The 23,859-nt window shown below is 41.1% G+C and overlaps 1 protein-coding gene across 1 annotated transcript in view; it reads right to left on the bottom strand.

Annotated features, from left to right (window-relative positions):
• Positions 1 to 20,476: 20,476 nt before the first annotated feature.
• C13H18orf63 (chromosome 13 C18orf63 homolog) overlaps positions 20,477 to 23,859 on the bottom strand; it is a 29,618-nt gene continuing 26,235 nt past the window's right edge. The window contains exon 11 of the mRNA XM_019936394.3: positions 20,477 to 21,514. Within this exon, the coding sequence (XP_019791953.3) occupies positions 20,477 to 21,514 (1,038 nt within the window). The remainder of the gene's footprint in view (positions 21,515 to 23,859) is intronic.

The following is a 23,859-nucleotide window of genomic DNA, read 5'->3' as shown; positions in this document are numbered from 1 at the left end:
AATTCCAGTCTCCTGTTTTGATAATAAATATTGAAATGGATTCTGACCACCTGGATGCAACTCTAGGAAAATGTGAGTTGTGTTTGTTTAGTTTAGCTAAGGAGAATGGCAACCTTGATGATTACACTCCCCAGTATTTTAGCGGAAGATTGGGGGGTGTATCATGGACTTTTAGGTAGAAGCCATTTGAAACTGGGAGTCTAGTGGCAACTCGTCAGAGGTCAATCTCTGCTAACCACTTTTCTGAAAATACTGTGACCCTTAAGTAGGAAACGGAGAGGCAATCGCCAGGTACTGCTGATCAATGATTTGAGTGGAATCAGCATTAGATAATAAATCAATATACAACACCTCCCCATCATCTTGTCTTCCCTAGCATTACTGATTGGAAAGAGCTCCAGAAACCAGAATCTCCTAGACTGGAAAAGGCTGAAGCTATTCCTGATGCCTTGTCCTTCAGAGCAGTTTGATTCAGAGTGAGCCAGGAAGACTATTCCAGGGTGTTGGGCCTGCCCAGAGGGGCATATAGATCAGGGGTTATCATTTAGAGTGTTTAAAAGAAATTGCTTTTTAAGAATGCACGTTAAAATAGATGAGAAATACAAACTGTAACTTCCCGATCGGGAGAAAAAAAGGAGGGGAACTAAAGAAAATTTGATAAATCCAATAGAAAATAGAAATGGTGAAGGAGACAAATAAAAAGGAAGGCAGACAGAAAACAAAATGACACGGCAGAAATAAATCCACTGTACTAAGTGCAGGAGTGAGCCAATGCAACATTACAAGGAAAGGAATAAAAGTTATAAAAATCAGAAGAAAGAAATAAAAATGTCAGTATTTTTAGATTGCATGATTGCATATGTAAAATACTGGAAAGAATTTATTATTTAGAAAACTCAAATGAATTAAGGAATAAAACATACCAATCAATTAAGAGTTAAATATAATTAATATGAAATTTAGTCTTTTTGCTAGAAGCAAACAATGGTTAGAAAATGTACTTGGTAGAGATGTTATTTATAATAGCAAAAGCAAGAACAAAAGTCTTTAGTGATAAATCTAATAAAAGATGTGTACACCCTTTATGAAGAAAAGACATAATTTTAAGAAGGGACATAAATGAGACTTAAATAAGTGCAAAGACCTACAAAGATCTACATATATTCAAGGACATACTATAAATATGTTTATTTTCCCTCATGGTTGCTACTGCTGTGGTAGTATAAAAACCAAACTTTTTTTATGCTCACAGATCCTGTGGGTTAGAGTTTAGAAAGCCAAACTCGAAACAGCAGGAACAGGCAGGAAGGCCCACTTCCAAGACGGCGCCTTCCCTCATGAGTCAGGCCCTGGTATGAGTGTAGCCCTGAGCACCTGCATGTGGTCTTGTCAGGGGCCTGGGCTTTGCATGGATAGTGCTGGGCTCTGAGCAGGAGCTTGCAGATGACATCTGATCCCAAGTTAGAAAGGTCTTGGATTTTCCTGTTATATGCAGCCTAAATTTAATGTTAAGTGATACACTGGCATATCTTTGCACCCCAAAATTCCCTCACAAACTCCAGCAGCATGGATGAGTAATGTTGATTTTACTTATGCTGGAGGGGGATATTATATCGCAAATCACATGAATTCCTAAAATCCTCTTTAAAACGTTCTTTCTCGGGACTTCCCTGGTGGTACAGTGGTTAGGAATCCACCTGCCAATGCAGGGGACACGGGTTCGAGCCCTGGCCCGGGAAGATCCCACATGCTGCGGAGCAACTAAGCCCCGTGTGCCACAACTACTGAGCCTGCGCTCTAGAGGCCATGAGCACAACTACTGAGCCCACATGCCACAACTACTGAACCCCACGTGCCTAGAGCCTGTTCTCTGCAACAAGAGAAGCCACCACAATGAGAAGACCACTCACTGCAACGAAGAGTAGCCCCCGCTCGCCGCAACTAGAGAAAGCCCACGCGCAGCAACGAAGACCCAATGCAGCCAAAAATAAATAATGTAATTTAAAAAAAATTCTTTCTCCAAGATTCTTTTTCCCTACAGCAGCTGTTTCATTCCTAGTTTTTCTCTCCCATCCCTTATCTCCTCTTATCTCCCTCATATCTCCTCTTAAGCTTAGCCAACCATTCTTTCCTCCCACTCTCTCCCTCAAAGTTTTGTCAACCTGCACACTCTGGCCTGGCTGTCTGCGGAGTAAGACAAGACCACCAATTGCTCACCAGGTATGTCCCTCTGGGGCTGCATGTCATTCCTCCACATTTCAGATCATAATTCATGGCCTACACCTTCCCAGCCACTCCACTCCCACCCGCTATATCACATGGTAGGGTGTGGAATGCACAGAACTGCCACCTGCATCTGTGTGTCCCCATGGCCAGCACAGTGTTCAGCAGCTTGGGGAACGAATGACGGGTAGAGTTCAGTAACACCTGGTCCACTTTCCTGTCGCCACACTTCCTATTGCAGCCTCCAAAGCAAATAAGTCTGATCTCTTTGCCACATAAAGAAACTGGCTGAAGCAAGGTTATGCTCAGAGCCACTGGGAGTTCTTCACTCCTCCTGACCTGTACTTGGGGGCCATGTATTTCCTCCTTTTGGTCTCCTTCTAAATAGGGAGCAGGAAAGGGAGGACCAACTGCAATTGTTTGGTAAGCTACAAATTTTGAAGCAAATGTATGTCAGGGCTTCATGTATTTCTGTGGGCTTTGCTCTGTGCTTTTCTTGGCTTTTATCCCAAGCCTCTTGGGCAATTATTTTTGGCTCATTCAGTGAATGGCTTTAAATCAAGTTCTTCTATCCCGAATGCTTAATATAGGGCTTGTCCACATGTAGTATTCATAGTACTATTGGAGAGTGTCCCTTGTTAATAAATCTTTCTGTCCCTAAGACAGATTCTTCCTCAGGGGTGCTGTGCAGTCTGTTTTCCTGGGCTGATGGAGAATTCTAAGTGGGTTCTCCCCTGGAGGAGCTGTTTCTCAGACTCCATTTCTATGGGGTGGTAGGGAAAGGTCTGAAAAATACTGCACTGGAATTTCCACAATCTCTAATCTACCCAGATTAGCATAAGGCCTTTTAAGTCTCTAAAGATTTTTGGTCAACAATGGAGGTGAAGGGGCCAGCTATATGTTTTGTGGGTGAAGAAAACCCTTGGGCAGGGTGCTTCCACTACAAATGGAAACCCAGGTCAGTGTCCACCCCCCCAGTCCCCAGGTGGGAACAAATTATCGTGCCCAGGCCCTGATCAGGGCTGGGGGTGCAGGACTCAGGCTAGTGCTCCAATCTGGGCTGGGAGTGTGGGCCTCAGGCTGCTTGATGTTTTCTAATTCCCTGTCCCTCTGTATCAGTTTCCTACTGCCACTGGAGCAAATTACCACCAACTTTACCTGTGAAACAACACATATTAATCACCTTAGGGTTCTGGAGAAGTCTGGAATGGGTCCTATGGGCTAAATCAAGGTGTCGGTGGGATCGTGTTCCTTTTAGAGGCTCTGGGGATCCTGGGTCTTTCCAGCCTCTGGAGGTCACCTCATTCCTGGGCTCACAGCTCCTTCCTCATCTTCAAAGCCAGAAACATGCCATCTTCAAATCTCTCTCTCTCTCACCTCTGCTCCATCCTCACATCTCCTTCTCTGACTCCCCTGCCTCCCTCTTTCCCTTAGAAGGGCCCTTGTGCTTACAATGGACCCACACGAATATTCCATGATAATCACATCTGCAAAGTACTTTATGCCGCATAAGGTGACATACTCAGAATTTCTGGGAATTAGGTCGGTGCTTGTTAGTGGGGCCATCATTCTGGCCCCTCCCCGTGTACTGTGAGACCCTGAAGGTAAGGCCTGTGTTGGTCCTTCTAGTTTCCATCCTTCTCATCCCCAAGTCCAACACAGGCAGCACTACCTCCAATGGCTGGATGGCTGGTAAGTGTAATATGACTGAGTCTGATAAATGGCTTCCCTTGAACATTTATTTCCCTGCACAGAATGATGGCCACGCTGTCTTCGGAGGGCCCATGGCCCTCCCTCCGCCTCCTTTGTTTTTTATCTTCATTTCTCTGTTATCAACTTCCACCTCATTTTCACATTTTTTGATTGCATGAGGAACTTCCAGAACTTAACCAGCGGAAAGGGAGGAGAAGGACCACTCACTGAGGGATGATGTTTCTTCTGACTCTGTTCCCCAAACGCAGCTGTGGGTAGAGTCAGGGGGTCACTGTGTGGCAAATGGGCCAGCCTGGAACTGGCTTTTTAAAGCACAGAAATGTGCCAGAACTTCAAATCACTTCTGTATCTGCTGTCATTTTCCTCTATTAGACGGGGCTCTTTAACATTTCTCTGCTCTTCCTTTAAAAAAAAAAAATCAGTAACAGTCCTTAAATAATTCAGTGGCTGGAAAGACAAGCTAAGCTCAGCAGTTGTCTAGGAAGTGTGAGTTTTAAGATTAGGAAGCAGAAAAAGAACACACTGCTTGGGGAGCTCGAGATTCTCAACAGGAATAGATGGACATGATTCCAGCTTAAAGGTGACAGTTCCAGAGCCCAGGAATTTGCTTTAAAGACAAAACCCAAAGCAGTTCATAGTCTCTCTTTTTCACCTTAAACGCTTTTTTCCCCCTTAAATTATTTGGCCTAAATCACTTTAAATACAGAAAATATGGGGGTGGGATGCCTTTTGGGTTCCCAGACCCAATTCCAGCACACGTGTGGAGGCTCCCTCACACCAACAGGCAATTCTTGGACTCCAGCTGACAAATTCAACTCAATTCTGATGCCATCTACCAGGAGAGAGAATCAAATTCCACAGGCTAAGGTCTGAGTTCCATAAGGCCGCCCTCCACTTCAGACGCCAATCCCAAGTCCAGGTTGTTACCTGTGCTTCTGACCGACTGGCCATAAATCAGAGGTCCCCATGAGCCCCTCCTCAGGTTCAATTAACTTGCTAGAATGGCTCACAGAACTCGGGAAACCTGTTTTTTCACTAGATCGATTTATTACAAAAGGATATTAAAGGATAAGAATCAACCGCCAATGAAAAGATACATTGCGGAAGGTACTGGGAGGGGTTGTGGAGCTCCCATGCCCACTCCAGGCGCCACTCTCCCCAGATCGCCACGTGTTCTCCAACCCGGTGCTCTCCGAACCCTGTCCTCTTGGGTTAATTACACAGGCACGACTGGTTACATCATTGGCCACTGGTGATTGATTCGACCTCCAGCCCCCTCCCCTCCCAGGAAATCAGGGGGTGGGACTGAAAGTTCCATTCTCTAATCACACGGTTCACATGGCAACCAGCCCCCACGCTTGCGTGGGATCCAGAAGTCACCTTCCCTGAAGTGTTTTCAGGAACTGAGGACGAGAGACCGGATATCCTCTCACTGCCCTTATCGCTCACGGAATTCCAAGGGTTTTGGGGCCTATGAGCCAGGAACTGTGGATGAATGACCAAATATATATTTCTCATACTGTTTCTCATCCGAATGGCCACATATATATTTTTGCTGTAAATCACTCTATTGCGGGTGGGCATTGCAGCACACACCATGGTTCAAATCCGATGCTTGTCAACACAGCGAGTAAAGAGAGAAGGCAGGTTTAGATGCTCTTACAAGCACATGAGATTACCTGAGAAAGGTGCTTGCAGCCCAGTGGTTCTCAGGGCAGCATCACCTGGGAACGCGTAAGAAATGCGGGTCCTAGCCCAGCCTGACACGTTTGAGCACCATCCTCCTCCGGTACAGTCAAGGAATCTAGCCTGTAGGAGCCGTTGTCATCTTCAGGGCCAGCTTGCACTGTCTGAGTTGAGATGTTCAAGGACAGGATCCCTCTTCCAGCCTCCCCAAGCCCTGTAGATACATGGAATTCCACAATTAGCAATGCATTCCTTTTATGTTAGACATTACGTCCCCCTTTTAAAATAAGGGACATTGAGAAACACACTTATGCTGTGCTCCTTCTGGGACCGCCAGGGTACCCCCAGACCCACAGCTGTTTTGATTGTACAGCCGAAGAGAGAGAGCCACGGCTCCTGCAAGGACATTCGTGTCATTTGAAAGACTATGGCCCTCTAAACTATTTTAATGTTATAGAATGACATGAAAAAGTATGAGGAAGTTAGGATTTACCATGTCAGAGAAAAATAATACAACTGATCTGCGCATTCTGCATATGAAAGTCTACCAGGGTGAGGGGTTTCCTTCTTCTATTGCTAATGGGGTGAGTTGCAGAGGGTGACCCCTTGATTCTGGGTTTATGCCCAGCTCTGTGCTGAGGAAGTGCCCCTCTAAATTTTACACAAGGTGAACCTGGACTGTAAATCTGGAGAGTTCTAAACTCCCTCTCCCGTACAATACTTTGTGGAAATTACCCAGTTTTACTTTTCTGGAGAAGAGCTACCTTCTCATGGGAGAGGTGCTGAGAAATGCATTTTTTAAACATTTATTTACTTATTTTTGGCTGCTTTGGGTCTTCGTTGCTGCGTGCAGGCTTTCTCTAATTGCGACGAGCAGGGACTACTCTTCGTTGCGGTGCGCGGGCTTCTGATTGCGGTGGCTTCTCTTGTTGCGGAGCACGGGGTCTAGGCACACGGGCTTCAGTAGCTGTGGTACACGGGCCCAGTAGTTGTGGTGCATGGGCTCAGCAGTTGTGGCTCGCGGGGTCTAGAGCGCAGGCTCAGTAGTTGTGGCGCACGGGCTTAGTTGCTCCGCGGCATGTGGGATCTTCTCAGACCAGGGCTCGAACCCGTGTCCCCTGCACTGGCAGGTGGATTCTTAACCACTGTGCCACCAGGGAAGTCCGCATATTTTAAAAAGCATTTAAAAATGCTTTTTGCGATTGCAGGGCCCTCTAAAACTTGAGTGGTTGCTAGTTACTCTTTTCTCCAGGCTCCTAATTTCTCCAGGTGCCAGAGATGTGTAAGATTAAATTAAACATTAGTAAATACCTTGAGTGCTGCGTTTTTTTTTTTATTTTTTTCTTTTTAGAGTACTGCATTTTTAATGTTGATACATTAACTGTGGTATTTCAAGTTGGGAAACATGAGACCGTAAATACATAAACTGGAACCCTAAGTACTCAACCACGCTCTCCCTGCGAACTCTTTTAATAGATGTAAGTAGCAGTGTTCCTTGAGAATGTGCCCAGAGATCTGGGGCTGGGCAAACATTTGCAAGTCTAAGAGATAAGAAAACGTTGTGTGTTACAGGCCTGAAGCACTTCTTTTTCCTCTGTTTCTGACGTGTTGGGATCCACCCCTCCTTCTCCCTGGCATATGCCTGATGCGCCGCAGCTGGCCTAGAAGCGAATGCACGGTGCTCCTGGCAGTTAACTGTGTGCCTGAGCAGGATGGTGGGGTGGGAGGACCTGGGCCCATGGCTTGGGGGTCTGCTTCCTAGTCCTAGCTTTCCTGGTACCCCTCTGAGCGGTCTTGGGCAAATCCAGCTTGCGATGTTGACCTCCAGGCTCCGGCTTCCCCCTCTGGACACTGTGGACTGATCTTTCTGGGCTCAGCTGTATCATCCATGACTCTACTCCCTGGTGACCCGCCAGGTACGAGGTGCCCACCTACCCTGGGGGTGATGCCACCTGTGCACAGATCAGGGGCTGCCAGGCCCTAGGCTCTGATGGGAGGACCCTCATGAGCCTCGTTTCACTGTGTCCCAGAGCTTGTCACACAACGAGATGCCCAAATCAATATCCTGGATGCATGACCCTGTGTGTGGCCAAGTGTGTGGGAATGCGCAGAGAGGGGCACGAAGCCCGAGGGGAGCGGGTGAGAGCACAGGCTGTGCATGCAGCGAGGGGCTGCTCAGAGTTCCCGCCGCCCCACTGCGCAGTCCTCCCGGCCAGTCCCAGCGCACGGAGAACCCGAGCGCTGTCTGCTGTCTTCTGGTTCTCAATAATGCATGAGGAGTAATAGCCTGAAAGCACACGATGGTACAGTTTCAAGGTGAATTAAATCGAGTAAGAACTGTACCTTGTAAAAAAGTCCATAAAATGTGGGTGTTTCATCAATATGCCCAGTCCTGTTTTCTCCTCTTATTTTAGCTCGGCGCCTTTGGGATGGCCATGCCCAAGTTCAAGGGGAAAAACAAAACAAAACAAAAACGGCTGTTCTTTGCCAACACTTATGAAATGTTAATGATTGGGAGAGCCCTGATGCAGGGGACACGGGTTTGTGACCCGGTCCGGGAAGTTCTCACATGCCGCGGAGCGGCTGGGCCCGTGAGCCATGGCCGCTGAGCCTACGCGTCCAGAGCCTGTGCTCCGCAACGGGAGAGGCCACAACAGTGAGAGGCCCGCGTACTGCAAAAAAAAAAAAAAAAAAAAAAAAAAAAAAAAAGATTAATTGCTGGCTTTGGGGGATCAGAGTGGGAGGGTGAAAAATAAGGGGAGAGAATTTGTTGGTGGGTGTCAGATGATAAATGAAGGGAGGACGAACTAAGTTTCCTTACAAGAAGCTGAGCAAATACTTCTTGAAAACAGCCTATTTTACTACAGGAACAGACTTTGACACCAATTAAATCCTAAGAAATTGTGAAAATCATAGGTCTGTCATTTCTTCCCAGGTTTCAGACTCTGTCACAATAGAGGGCAGGAAGGCCCAGTAAGCACTGTTTGTCTGAATGGCAGGCCTGTGCTCTGCTTGGGAACAGAATTGGAAAGTCTAAGTCTTGCTGCCATTGGGGAAGGCAGCTTCCACGTGTACCCCCATTACGTTAAACAGGTGCCCCTCGTTAGAGAGCTCAGCTGTATCATCTCGATTGTGTCGCTGGCTGAGAAACAGTTGTGCTCCCCAAACTCTGTGCTACAAGCTCCAACCCCAAATTGGCATCCTCAGACTGAACCTCAGAGTCAGTGATTCTATCTGTTGGGGATTCCCAAACTCCATTTGATAAAAGAAGACCAAAGGCACTGGTTTGGGGAACCACTGTTATGAAGACTGTACCAATCCTTTAACAACCCTTATCCAGGCTGATACAAATAACCAGTAGCAATTGAAAGGCATTTTGAGGCCTCGTCTGTCTGGACCCACAGTAGGTCCATACAGATTGAGTTTTGTGCATTTATTTGAGGTGCTATCCAGCCTCTCTGCCACCTGAGATGGAGTTGTACAGTATAAACGCACCTCAATTCACACAACAGATGTGTTGTGCTCCGATAAGTTGTGTGTGAATCCAACCAATTCCCTAAACACGTTTGGATTTTCCAGTTTCAGAATCTTCTATTGCGTCTGCATTTGTTTATCAAAACCCACTGCATTCTCCAAGGCACGCCTGTAGCCCCACTGGCTCTGTGGCAGTTTCCAGGCCAGCTCAGCCCAGCCCGAGTGTTCAAAATGGTCCCAGGCAGGCCCAAAGGCTGGTGCATTTGATGGGTCTCTGAGCCCAGAATCTGAACGCGTTCCCAACCTCTTTGAATTTGGTCGTTGATTAACATTTTACTGGCATTGCCTTGTGCGTGCCTACATCCTCATCTCTAACATCTTATTTGCAATTCCAATTAACAGGAAAGATATTACTACAGGACACAGACGGCACAAAGAGAGTAGCGTATGTAGGACGCGGGACTTCATAGCTTGTTGATCCTATCACACCTCTAAGCCCTTGTCACAAACTGCCAGTCGACAGTGTTTTCCTGGCAGCTACGGGCAGGAAAACACCAGACTTCAACTTGTTGTCTTCATCTTTGTCATCCCTGGTGGTGGCTTTTGGAGCTCACTCAAGTCACAGGTTTATCTGTACTCAAGATTACTGAGGGCCTTTGTTAAGGCCCTGGATTACATTTCAGGTTAATTCTCACCTAGGATTATGACTCCATAATGAACTAATATTCTGCTGATAACTATTTACACTGGTTTCTCAAATAGTTCTCAGAGCAGTAAACTGGGAAGACTTCTGGGTGCTGGCCCAAACCAATGAAGAGTGATTTTCAAGGGAAAGAGAGGAGAAGGGGGAAGGAGCTCCCCTCCTACACACCTTAGATCTTGAAGGGCTTTTTCAAACTTATAAGTTCCATGCATCACCTCTAAACCCTCACCCTCCACCTTGAGATGCACTGAGTGAAATGAGAAATGTTCCTAAAGGGGGTGAGTTTACATGGGAGCAGTGAAGGAGAGAAAAGACTGAGAATGACTAGTTGAAGAAAGGTTTGTATCTCGGGCAAATGAGCGTGCAAGTGCTTGTAAGACTCAAGAGCAGTGTGTACCTTAAAGGACTATTGTGAAGGAAAATGAATTATTATTGTAAAGCATTTAGAATATTGCCTGATACACAAAGAGTGTTCAGTGTATGTTACGAGTCTTCTAACTGCAGTCTGTTACCATCCAAAAACAAACTCATCAAGCACCTCCAAAGGAAGAAAATGCTAAGTGAACTGCTGCATCCTAGCAGGTCTAATGAAAACTAGTTCCATGAAATCCTTTTTACAGGTGGCGGCATCACTTATACTGCATTCAATGACAATAAAACATATTTTTTATTCCAAAATAAAAAACTTTTCATTATAAAACACCTATTTAAAAATTCAAACAATTCAGACATGTATAAAATAGAAAGCAAAAATCACCCGTATTCTACCCTTTCTCCAAAGAAAACTATTTTTAATAGTTAAGCATGTATTTCTCCATTTTCTATGACTACACACACTTAACAAAATAAAAATCAGTTCATATCACATACAGTTTTGCAACTTGCATTTCCACTTATCATGGGCATAGTTTTTAATAGTGTGTAGGGATCCATTATAAGGACATAATACTGTTTTGATGGGTATCTGTAGTGTTTCCAAATTTTTTACCATCTAAAACAATGTTAGCAACCAACATAGTTGATTTCTTATCCAGTGATTCTGTCAGCATAAACCTCTAGAAATTGAATTGCTGGATGGAAAACCATGAAGAAACATCCTAACCCCACATTGTTCTAGGCAGGAAAAGGTGAGCCTCATAGGACTAAACAACCTTGTGACCCCACAATTCATGCTGCATTCCTGTTGCCCTTTGCCCTCACTGCACATCCCCACAACCCCCCATAAAGCCCCTCATTCTGCTTTCAAGCCACTGTTACATTCTGAGAGCCCTGGGCGACCACCATCCTTCAGAGAACTGTCAGAATGCAATTGTTATGAACTACAGCCCCATTTTACTACCTTACAGCCCCAAAGGTAAGACCCTTCAGGCTTCTACACTGTGTGAGGGTATTTTTTTGGTATTATTTTTCTCAAAATAAAACATACACACACCACATGAAATATAACCCACACATTGAAAAGTGCATAAACATACAGGTACAGTTTAATGAATAATTATAAAGTCAATGCTTATATAAATAGCACCCAGGACAGGAAGTAAAATGAATACTACCACTGTTCCAGAAGGACCTCCCTACCATCCCTATCATCTACCTGCCCCAGTCATAATTCCTTTCCTCCCTCATGAGGCACTACTATACTGGATTTTTAAACAATTTCTTGCCTTTCTTTATAATTTTTACACTTATATATGCATCCTTAAACAGGATGGCTGAATTTGTCCTGTTTTTGGACTATGCATGAATGGAAGCTCATTCATGTCTTGCTTCTTTATGTTTGGAAGATTCATAATGGCCACTTAGATTGTGTCTGAGCTATTATAAACAGTGACAGTATGAAATCGTATATGTATCGGCCCATTTCTGGACTCTGTTCCAGTGGTTTGTTAATCTGCATACCAATATCATATTGGCTATTTTTTCAAAAATTAATTATTTTTTGCTGTGTTGGGTCTTCGTTGCTGCATGTGGGCTTTCTCTAGTTGCAGTGAGCGGGGGCTGCTTTCGTTGTGGTGTGCGAGCTCCTCATTGCGGTGGCTTCTCTGGTTGTGGAACATGGGCTCTAGGGGCGCATGGGCTCAGCTGCTCCGCCGCATGTGGGATCTTCCTGGACCAGGGCTCGAACCCGTGTCCCCTGCATTCGCAGGCAGATTCTTAACCACTGTGCCACCAGGGAGGTCCCCCATTTTAATTATTACAACTTTGTATAAATCTTGCTATCTGGAGAGCAAGTTCTCCCTTCTTGTTTTTCTCTAAGAGCCTTTGTTTATTCTTGCCTTTGCATTCCCATATCAATTTTACAATAAGTTTATCAAGTTTTAAACAAACATGTTGAAATTTGGAACAAAATCACATTCAATCTTTCCAGTATTGAGTTCCAATCTATGAACGTGACATAGTTCTCCATTTACTTGGATATTCTTTAATATAATTCAATAAAGTTTAGTTTTCTCCCTAAAGGTTTTGGTATTTCTGATAATTTTATATTTCTGATATTATTTTAAACTAAATTCTTGGTTTGAGGTTTCTTGGATCACCTTGGTGATATAAATTTGGGCAGAAATCCACTGGGGGCCTCTTTACAGGGATGTTTTTCTGCCTACTCCTCTCCCACTGAGGCGGTGCACCCTGGTGGCCTGCTGGGGGTGAAGAGAATGGAGCTAGTTACTGGCGGCTCACCTTTGCCATGGGCACAGGCTTCGGGATCCCGGCAAAGTGTGTGTGCTGCAGGGTGTGGTGGGCACTCCAGTTAGGCTTTGCATCTTTGCAGGCTCTGGACTTTTACATTTCTGTGCCCCTCACTCCTCAACGGCATCAAAACAGCTTAGTTTCAGCTCTGGATTATCATATATCTTATAAGCAAAAGTGCTTTTGAATTCTGTTTACCTTTCTGTTTTTTTCTTAGTGTTTAGACTGTAATTCCTTATGTCATTTTGGTTCTTGGATGTTTTCATGAACTTTAAAAAATTCATCCAGCATTATTAGTTGCTTTCCATGAGAGGGTTAGTTTGAATAACCTAGCTTGCCATTATCAAAAACAGGAACTCCAGAAAGGAAGCTAGTTTTCAAATTCTGATTCTGACTAAAACAAGAATTTACCAAGTTGAGAACCAAAGGGAAATGAGGGTAGTGAGGCTGTCTTTGCTTCATAAAAGTCCCATATTTATTTCTTTTTTTCAGTATGGCAGTATTGGTAAGGGGCAGAGCTAGAAATGAATTTGAAAAAGACAATTTATATAAAATTTTTACTCTTAGCAATAAAACCTTATAATGGTTGAAACAGCATGTTTATAAGATTCCATTATGTCATTCATCTTAGCTAAATGATTATACTGACATATGTTCCCTCTACATGCAGACCCAGGATTTTATTTTAAAGCAGCTTAACTCCTGTTCTTCAGAGATTTAAATATTTTATTCCAAAATGATGAGATAAGTAGATATATAATAAACCACAGAGCCAATCATGTTTTGCCAGATTTCTCCTTGAATATGACTGCAGATTTCCGCTTTTTATACAGGAATGTAGGCTACCAAATGTAAATAATTCCTAACGATCCTCTGGATAAAAGCTAGGGGAACAAAATATTAAAATATTACTTGCATACTATATATAATTTCTTTCATCTTTGAATGTTAACAGTAAAATATTCCTTGAATATTTAAATTCAGAAATTTAATAATATAAAGTAGCAAGGATGATCTCTGTGGAATGCAATAAAACATTAATGCATTTTATTTTTTGTAGAAACTAGGAAAAGTTTCACTGGCAGAAAACATATGAAAGATACATGTAATATTAAAAAAAATCAATCATGAGCATTCTTAAAAACACAAGCTGATAAACTAAGATGATCAACTGTTTATGAGTGTTTCTGTTAAATTTAGTGGTAGCAGTTTTCAGAAATTTTACAAATCATAGACGAAAAGCTTAAAATTGAAAAATCCTATTAATTTGTTATATTCTCAGCGTTTCTTTTTTTTCTGGTTATTTTGAAGTGTTTGCACTTTTGTTTCAGATCACAAATGTTCCTTTGATCTTGCCATCTCTTCCAATGACTGTCCTCCCTTCACAGCCGAACTTCTCACAGAAAACTCCAGCACTTGCTTCCTGCACACCTGACCATCTTCTGTACTTCACCTTTGAACCACAGCAGCCACTTGGGACCTCTGAGACCGAAGCCTTCTGCCTCTCAGGCCTCCTTCTCCTGGGCTTTTACTGACACCAATGTTGCCACCACACACCCTCCTTTTCCTTGGCTCTGGAACTCCACACCTCTGCTTTCTGACCTTATCCTGACTGCTTTTCTCTGCACCTTCTCCCTCTCCCCCATTCCTTATGCATTGATATCCTGTCCTCAAAATTGTCATTTGTGTTCTTCTCTTTGCTGCTTACACGCTCACACATGCCTTCAACTAACATTTCTATGTGGACGACTCCCCAAACGATACCATGTCCTGAATTTTAATCTAGTTGTCTACTGATTCAGTCCAACCCAGTTTATGATGGACGGAATCAGTCATCTTCCTGTTACATCTTCCCTACCACTCCTTCATTTCTGTATTTTTAAAGGGGAATGCTCTTCTCGCACTGGTCAAGTTTGAAAATCCAGCTTCATCTCTGAGCCTACCTCTCCAGCATGTGCCATCCACAGCCAGTTTCCCTGACCAGCTATTTCTAGGTCTGTTAGTACTGTCTTATTCTCTATTCTCTGCTCCTTGGATTAGGTTTCTGGAATAGTCTCCAGATGATTTCGACATGCCTAAAACTCTCCTTGATCACCGTGGCCCAGTCTGTACTCATTCTGGTCCCTGCATGAAGCACATGCTGACCACACCAGAATCAGTATTCACTGTTCCTTAAACACATGTAACCTCATCGGGCCTTTGTTCGTTTTAGTTCTTCTCTTTGGAATATCCTTCTTACTGTTCCTCCTGTGTCCCAAATGTGTCAGGCATAACCACTGTTTATCCTTCAAGGTCTTTGGGATATTTAATGCCAGTGAGTAAAGGAAACAGAAAAATTGTGTCCAGAGATGTAAGATTACAGACGTCATGGGAGAACAGTGTTTCAAGAAAGGGGTAATCACAGGATAATATTGTTAAGGAGTAAATGAAAATGAGTTAGAAAAGTCCACCGGTGACTGTTCTCAAGTGAGCAGTCTACATTCGTGATTTCCAATCCCCCCCTGTGCCCCCCTTCTCTCTTAAACTCACCCAGTCAGGCTTTCACCTCCACCATGACACAGAAATTGCTTGTCAGAGTCATCAATGACCTCCATGCTATGAAATGGTCAATCCTCAGTCCTCCTCTTACTCCAAAGCCTGCTCCTTTTCATCTCAGTTGATAACAGTTCCATCCTCCCAAGTGATCAAGCCAAAAGCCCTGGGGCCCTCCTCAGCACCTCTTTCTCTCACATCCCTAATCCTGTGGACCTCAACCTTCACAACATATCCAGAGTCAGCCACTTCTCACCTCCTCCTCTGCTACCAGCCACTTTCATCTTTGCCTGGATTCCTGCAACAGCCTCTCAGCGGGTCTCCCTATTTCTTCTCCTGAACTCTGCTCTACCCCAGTCTAGTCTAAACACAGCAGTCAGAATGATGCTGCTGAAATCTACGCCAGATGTGTCACCCCTCTGGTCCCAACTCCATTTCACTCAGGGTCAAAGTATGTGTTCTTGATCAGGTCATATCTCCTGGCTTCTCCTCTCCAGCCCATTTAACTCTAGCCACTCTGGGCTCCCTGATGTCTCCCTGAACATATAGCCTGTTCCTTAGACCTGGAGAGCTCATCCTTCAGATATCCATGTGGCTAACTCCCTCTCCTCCTGCATGTCTTTGCCCAAGGAAGCCTACCTAAACCATGTCTCTTACTTTGCTCTATTTTTCTTTGTTCCTACACTTGTCACTTTCTAATACATTATATAATTTATTTATTTGTTATGTTTATTGTCTGTCTTTCCCTGCCAGTGTTCACTGATATATCCCAAGCATCTACAATAGCTCTTGGCACATGCCAAATACTAAATAAATGTCTGTTGTATGAAAGAATGAAAGACTTCGAGAATAAAGGTTGTGTAAAGTGGTGAGAACCTAAAATAGTTTACGTGGGTCCAGCAGCAAATGCATGTTAAGAAATGGAACCACAGAGGTAAAAGAATGTGTAATTTATCTAAGCCTTTCCATTCCTATATAGTCACTCTGACACAGAAAAATACATCTATTTGAAATCGTTTTTTTAAGTAAAAATAAAACACTATGACACTATGTAGGATACAGCATAAATATTTTAAGCATCAATAGATAATAACCATGACATCTTTAAGCATTTATTAATACTGACCATTCTTAAGTATCAATAAATACCCAATATATTGTCAGTTCCAGCATAACAGCAGATGATGAGCAATTTGAAAAAGAAAGCAAGAACTGGTTAGTGAACTGGTTAGTCAGATAAAAGCGAATCATTGACTAACCCGTATTTTTTACTTATTTGTTATGTAAGCAACAACTAAAATATAAATAATATAATGTATAATATAGTAATATCTAATGAAATATCACTAAAATAGTAACATAGTAAGCAACAAATACTGTGAAATTTAAAATATGAAAGGTATAAAAAAAGCTTTTTTACATTTCTATGAAGGTGATTTTTAGCATTAATTTCAGCATACTCGGTTTTTAAATGCCATGGCTGACCTATACATAGGCAAACAAAATCATTTGTTTATGGTTTCAAAATTGTAATGGTTCTAAAACTGACATACAATTGGAATGTGAAGAATGATTTGGGGCAGGGTAAGGGGTATTCCACAATGCATATAAATTAAAACAAGGAACCAAAATCTTCTTTATAATGAACCAAAATCTTCACTGATTTCTCCAGTGAATTTGAGCACAACAGTTTGGTCTGGACTCTCGTCTCTGAACATGGAGTAGTAAATAATTAATCAATCAATCAATTTATCTTTACAGTAAATTAAATATATATATATACATATATACACACACACATATATGTATATGTCTTTATATGTTATATGTGTATACATATTTTCTGGTAAATTTTCATTAGGATAAATATTGTAAGATGAAAAATAAACCTACTTTATACCAGAAAATAGACTGATTCTAACATAAGCAGGCTTTGCCATATAAGTTAATATTTATCTAAAGAAGTACTTTCCTATAAATTCTAAATTTTAGACACTAACGGAGTGGAGGAGGGGCTATCAAGATTATTTACATAAAGAATTGGAAGATACTACACACTACTTAAGCATTGGATTTGCTAAGTCTAATAGTAAAATAAGTTTGTATTACCTGAGACATGATAAGTGGACAGTAGCAGGAAGGCAGCCTAAAGCTCCACGGAGCAGGAGGAAGACTGGTTTCAAGAATGAGTACAGGTTGTGGTCGACTGACCAAGTGACCAAATATATATCCTTATTAACAGCACCTTCACAAACAAATATTTTCACCACGTCCTCACAAAGTGACATACTGTTTTTTACTGCAGTCTACTAGTTATCTATCATACTAGTTTTAGAATGAGAAAGGCACACTCAAAATAGGCTTTAAACCAGATGTATTTCCCTATGAAAATGGTAAAATAATTATAAAATAGAGATAATTCTGGAAAACAGAAACTTTTTCAGTAAAGCTATACAGTAAATTAATAGGGCACAATTTCAAGAACAAGAATTGTATTTACAATTTTGAAGTAAAGTTTGTATTCATTTTTGCCTTTAATTGCAGTGGTTTAGTAAAGTAGCAAAAGCAGTGAGTCACACTAAAAAAATCTAAGTTCAACTTATACTTGACTCTCTGCTGGCTCTTTTTTAATGAAGGATTATTTCAGTGGAATATTAATGAGGATTTTGGTTTCTTTAAATATCTTACCACAACAATTATATCACATTTTGTAAATTAAATTTCTAAAATGTTTGAAAGCCAGAATACTAGTTAGGAGAGAAGCTCCATTTCTGTTTCCCTCTTTTTATATATTAGATAATTTATTTGTAATATGGACCAAATATCATTGTTGACATTTGTTTCAATACATTTATACTCCTATGTCTTTGCCAGGCACCCAGAATGGGTTTGCTGGAAAAGAGACCACATGGCCGATTGCAGTCTTATTTCAGTAACCCAGTGTATAACCTACTACCTGGCACATAGCATAGGCTTAATAAATAAGGCTGAACAAATAAATCTCCCTCCAATATTTTGATTATATGATTGAAGGTTCTAGTTCTTCTGTGAAATAGATTTTATTTTTATTGAGGGCTTCCTGTTAGTTTGCATATTTACACTAAAATGAAAGTTAGTGAATCAATGAAGATATGGTAGAACCCCCCCAAATTTAATGTATATATACACATTCTTTTTTTTTCTTTAAAAATATGCTATACCTTATCTGTAAGAAACATACACTAAAGTATTTATGGGTAAAACTATATGACATATTGAATTTGCTTTAAAATAGTATAGGAAAAAAAGTGTATCTGTGAGAAATAGATGAAACAGAGTGGCAAAATATTAATAATTGTTGAAGCAGGGTGATAGGTACTGAGAGGTTTTTTATACTATGTATATTGTGTGGTTTGTAAATTTCAACAGTAAAAATAATGAATTCAAATACATTTCAATAATAAAAACACAAAATAAAGATATTTCCAACTAACAAAACTACTATATAACTGGCATTTTGCAAAGAACTGTACTAGACTAATTACATGACGTTGTTATAGTGAAAGGTTGCGAACAACTTAAATGTCAATCAGTAGGGATAGTTAAATATAGGATATCCACATTGCAATGGAACACTATCCAACCAACTATGAAGAAACCTGCTGAGTGATAAAAGAGTTTCCACGGCAGCGTATGGAGCCTGATTCCATGTTCACAGGAGTGCATGTGTGTCCATCCACTGTTCAGAGTGGTTATCTCTGCAAAGAGGAATTGCAGGTGGTTTTTTGTTTTTTTACTTTTTTCCTGAAACTGTTTTGTATTATTTAACAATTTTACAGGGGTATATATTAATTTTATATTTTGGGGAAATTCTTTTCTATTATGATATCCTATGATTTTTCTCATTATGTTATTCTTTCTAGCTGATGGACAGATGTTTTAATTGTTAAAAACTGTGTTAGGTCTTAAGTAATTCAAAGTGGGAAAGTGCTATACTTCTAAAACAATATGAGATCTAGAGTAGATTTCATTTATTTTTAAAAATGAAAATAAAAAATTTTAAGGCATTCTAGCTAGCACATACATTTTTTCCTCAACCACCTACTGACTGCATATAGTAAGCCATCAAAAACTACATGAAACTTAACATTATACAATATATGAAAATAGATTTAAGTATCTTTTGGTAATTCAAATCAGGCTGAAAACTCTTTTAATTATAGAAAGAAACAGCATTTGGAAAACAAAATAAGAAAATGCTTTGTAGTTTGTTCATAATAAATTTGAATTGAAAATATTCCAACAGTTCTATGCAAAAAAGTATTTGTGGGTATTTTAGTAATATGTTTGTTAGATTAAACAGATGGCAGAATGGAATAAAATGCAATTTCCAGATGCATGGTTTTGTGATTTCAGTGCTGTGGAATCAGCCTTATCAGCTAAATCTCAAGTTTAACTTTAGCGAGCACTGCAAAATTTTTTGGAGTTAACTTGAACTTAATGATTAATTTTTGAAACATTATTTAAGGTTAATCATCTTGGGTAAGAGTCCAAAAGGTAGGTGTTCTCTAATGGCTATGAAATCTTGTATCTTTAGTTAGTCTGCACCGCGCCTTGTTCTTAGTCTGCAAAGACCCCAGAACAGAGTGGGTGGGAGCCAGTGACGGGACCTCTCTCTACCTCATCCCTCTTTAGGGGCCTTTACAACACATTACAGTTGCTGTGTACAGTCCTTAGTCAAGGATTGTACTGTCCCCACCATTTACTATTTCCTTGCTGATTTTAAGGCTTCAAGGAATTAAAAGTAGCTCCTTTGGTACATAAACTTGGTAATTCCAATTTTGTTAATGTAATAAAAAATAAATCAGGGATTTCCCTGGTGGTACACTGTTTAAGAATACACCTGCCAATGCAGGGGACAAGGGTTTGATCCCTTGTCTGGGAAGATCCCACATGCGGCGGAGCAACTAAGCCCGCGAGCCACAACTACTGAGTCTGCGGTCTAGAGCCCACGAGCCACAACTACTGAGCCCGCACGCAACAACTACTTAAGCCTGCTCGCCTAGAGCCCGTGCTCTGCAATAAGAGAAGCCACCGCAATGAGAAGTCCGCGCACCACAACGAAGAGTAGCCCCCGCTCACCGCAACTAGAGAAAGCCTGCGCGCAGCAACGAAGACCCAACGCAGCCAAATAATAATCAATCAATCAACCAATCAGAAGATATCACCTAAGTTACCTGGTAGGTATTTCCTTCTTTCACATCCATGTCCTAAGCTTTACGAAAGATGAGAGATTTCTTATGTTTTGATTTGTCCAAGTTATGTATCTGTAACCAGATAGAAGAATCACATTTTGTTATAAATTAACTGTACATACTTGCAGTTGTGTTAGATACTCTGTTTCTTACTGTGTTTCTAGATGATCTTGGGCAAATCATTTAAATCTTTATTTAGGGGTTTTAAAGGTCTATCACATGGTCAATATCCCCAGATTAAAATTGTTTTTAGGTTTTTTACCTGGTTCTTAGAAGAACTGGATTGTCCGTAATGGATAGTATTGGAGTGAGGCTTCTTTGAAGTTTCTGAAGAGTCCTGACATAATTTCCTTTTAGACTTCAGGGCTGTTCTGTCTACTATTAACTGGTGGTCATTTACATCAGCTTCTTTAGTTTGATCAACTGATTGTTGCTGCAGCAGCTGGGAATCTTCCGTTTCTGTGTCTGACTCAAAAATGTGTGGTGGTCTTTTCACTTTTAGTGACTCGTGGCCTTTCCCTAAAATTTGTGTTATGTATTTGCTTGTCAAATTTTCTTTTTCATTCACTTGGAAGTCAACAACACTTTTTATCACACCTAACTTGTTATCTGACATCTGAAATACTGAACTATTAGGTAGTTGTTTAATTTCACTTAAACTCATGACCGATAATTTTCCACTAGAAGGGGGATTTTCTGTCATATTTTCAAAGGACTCAGTGTTTTTTTCTTGCAGAGATCTAGAAGTCTTCATCTGAATGCTGTGATTAGATCTTTTTTTAATAGCTGGATCTAAATTCAGTTTATCATCCTGGATCACACTAGTTTTAAGTGAAAGCAACTTAGATTCTGTAACAACATGTTTTCTTTTCAGGTTGTCAGGTTCTAAGATATTTTTGTTCATCTGTAATTGTCGATTTTTGAAAACTGGTATGAATTTAGGGGCAATATTATGTTGGGAGCTAAAATCTGTGTCTTGAACTTGAGCACTTCCTCTGTTGAGCTTTGGTACTTCCAGATGTACTTGTGCTGCCTTGTCAGGCAGGGATTTCTTTCTGCTCTGAACAGATTCTGGCTGGAGGTGCAGAGTTGAGGACACATAGGGCTTCGGCTGGCTGACCGAAAGCTCCACCTTGCGGTCTGTGGCTACTGAATGAAGTGGAATACTTTGAGCCTGGGCAGGTCTTGTGGAAGGGGCCTGAGCCAGAGAGGACCTGAACTTTTGTTTAGTGGTTAGATTAGGCGGCTTGACTTTCTTTTCCTGAAAGGATAAAGATTAGGAAATTTCGAAAATGTAATAATGTCCTTAATGGAAAAGAAATGATATAAGATATCATCAAAATAAGGATAAAAAGTAACACTACAATACATAGAACAGGTAAAGAAAAACAAACAAATGAGCCTTAGTGAGGACATGTGTATATTTCTTATGATTTGTATCCTTCTTTAGATACCATCCTTTCAAGGTAATATTTTAAGATGAAGTTATATTCTAAATTGTATATAAATCAACTATAAAAACTATACCCTTAGCTGCTACCATCGTCGTCCAAATGTGCTCGTTCTGCTGTCTCTCTCAGAATGTCTTTCCCTCTTCTCTCCATTTTTTCCCTCTCAACTTCCCAAGGATCTTCTATCAGTTACTATTTGTCACCAAAAAAATAGGACAAGGTAATGCTCTTATCTTTTAGTGTGCATGTTCAGTCTCCCTAAGTAGATACTAGATTCTCTGAGGGTAGGAACTATGAGTTACTTATTCTTACATCCTTCACATGCTTAAATCTTTCACACAGTTACTAACAAAACATTTACTCAGAAATTAAATTAATGGAGGAGGTGGTTGCATCTACACTACGCCTTTCAGAACAAGTAGGATTTTGAGTATAGGGCAGTGACTGTGTCTTAATCATTTTGCAATCTTATTGCCTACTAGAGTGCCTGGTATCTGGAAGCAATTCAGCAAGTACTTGTCAAACTGACTTGTCAGATACATCAAAGAGAAACATGTGTTCATAGTCTTCTTAAAAAATTGTTGTAGAAAAATATAAAGCATGAAATATACCATTTTATCCATTGTTAAGCATACAATTCAGTGGCATTAAGTACATTCCCCACTGTACTTCTGTTGTGTAATCATCACTATTTCCAAAACTTTATCTTTATCCCAAACAGGAACTTCATAGTCTTTAAGCAATAACTTGTTTCCTTCTCCTCACAGCTCTGGTTACCACCATTCTCCTTTCTGTCACTATGAATTTGCCCACTCTAAGTATTCCATGTAAGTGGAATCACAATATTTGTCTCTTTGCGTCTGGCTTATTTCATTTAGCTTTTCAAAGTTCATCCGTGTTGCAGCACATGTCAGAATTTCATTCATTTTTATGGCTGAATAATATTCCATTGTATGTATATACCACATTTTGTTTATCTATTCATCTGTTGCTGGGAAGTGCTTATAGTCTTTTAAAATACATACCTATTAAGTCTTAGTGTCTGTAAAAGAGAGACATGTGACAATAATCGGAAACACTGAACACAGAGTTCTTTTCTCACCCTCTGACATAAAAAACACATAGATTCACACCTTGAAATAAAATTAAAAAAAACAATCTGGAACAATATTCAAACCAGAACAATTGGTTTTTCTCTCCCTTACTGGAGATTCAGTTGTTGAATATAGTTGGGAGGACAGTAGGACAGAATTTTAGGAGATAAGAGTTGTGAACAGGCAGAGGAAAAGTGAGTGAGTGATCCACTTACTTATTAGGCAAATCATACCAAAACTTAGTGGCTTTAAACAAAAATAATTATGTTTTATCTTTAATGATTCTGGGATTTTTTTAAAAAAATTTATTTATTTTTTGATTCTGGGATTTGACATGGTTTAGCTAAGAGGCTCTCAGGCAGTTGTGGTTAGATGACTCTGGGGCTGGAATCACTTCCTCACATGTGTGATGATCGACACTGGTTGTCATTTGGAATACCTACAGGTAGCCTCTTCATGTAGACTGGGATCCCTCACATGTGGCATAGCAACTGTCCCAAGAGACAGGAAGAAACTGTTTTTCTTTTAATGACCTAGTCTTGGAAGTCATGTAGCATCACTTCTATCACAGGCCTGCCCAGATCCAAAAGGAGGGGACATAGACCCCATACTACAATAGAAGAGTTGTCACTGGTCAGAAGGGCATGTGGCTGGGTGACCTTGTAGCCACCTTGAAAAATGGAGTAGAATGTCAGAGAGCAGTTGGTCTCTTACCAACTTCAAGCCTCTGACATCATAGTACAGGTGACCTACAAAAGGGCTGGTGCACTTGGCAATGGAGATGCATACAAACCCGACGCAGGATTTAGAGAGCTGAAGGAGGAGATGTGGTCAGGGTAGATGGAGCTATGGCCCAACTTCTGCTCCACATCAACAAGCTGCCATAGCTTATCCCCATGAGGCTGAGTTGCAACACTGGCCTCACACAGACTTTCTCTGTGTGAACGTAGCTCTTGCTTCGCCTCCACCTTCCCAATCACGTGCCACCCTAAGCCAGAACGATGTAGGAAGGAATTCAAGGACACATACCTACAGCGTACTCAGGTTGACATAATACAAAG

This window comes from Tursiops truncatus, chromosome 13 (assembly GCF_011762595.2).
Source record: "Tursiops truncatus isolate mTurTru1 chromosome 13, mTurTru1.mat.Y, whole genome shotgun sequence".
NCBI classification, from domain to species: Eukaryota; Metazoa; Chordata; class Mammalia; order Artiodactyla; family Delphinidae; genus Tursiops; species Tursiops truncatus.
The sequence above is the reverse complement of the archived record's forward strand: the minus strand, read 5'-3'. Positions and strand labels throughout refer to the sequence as shown.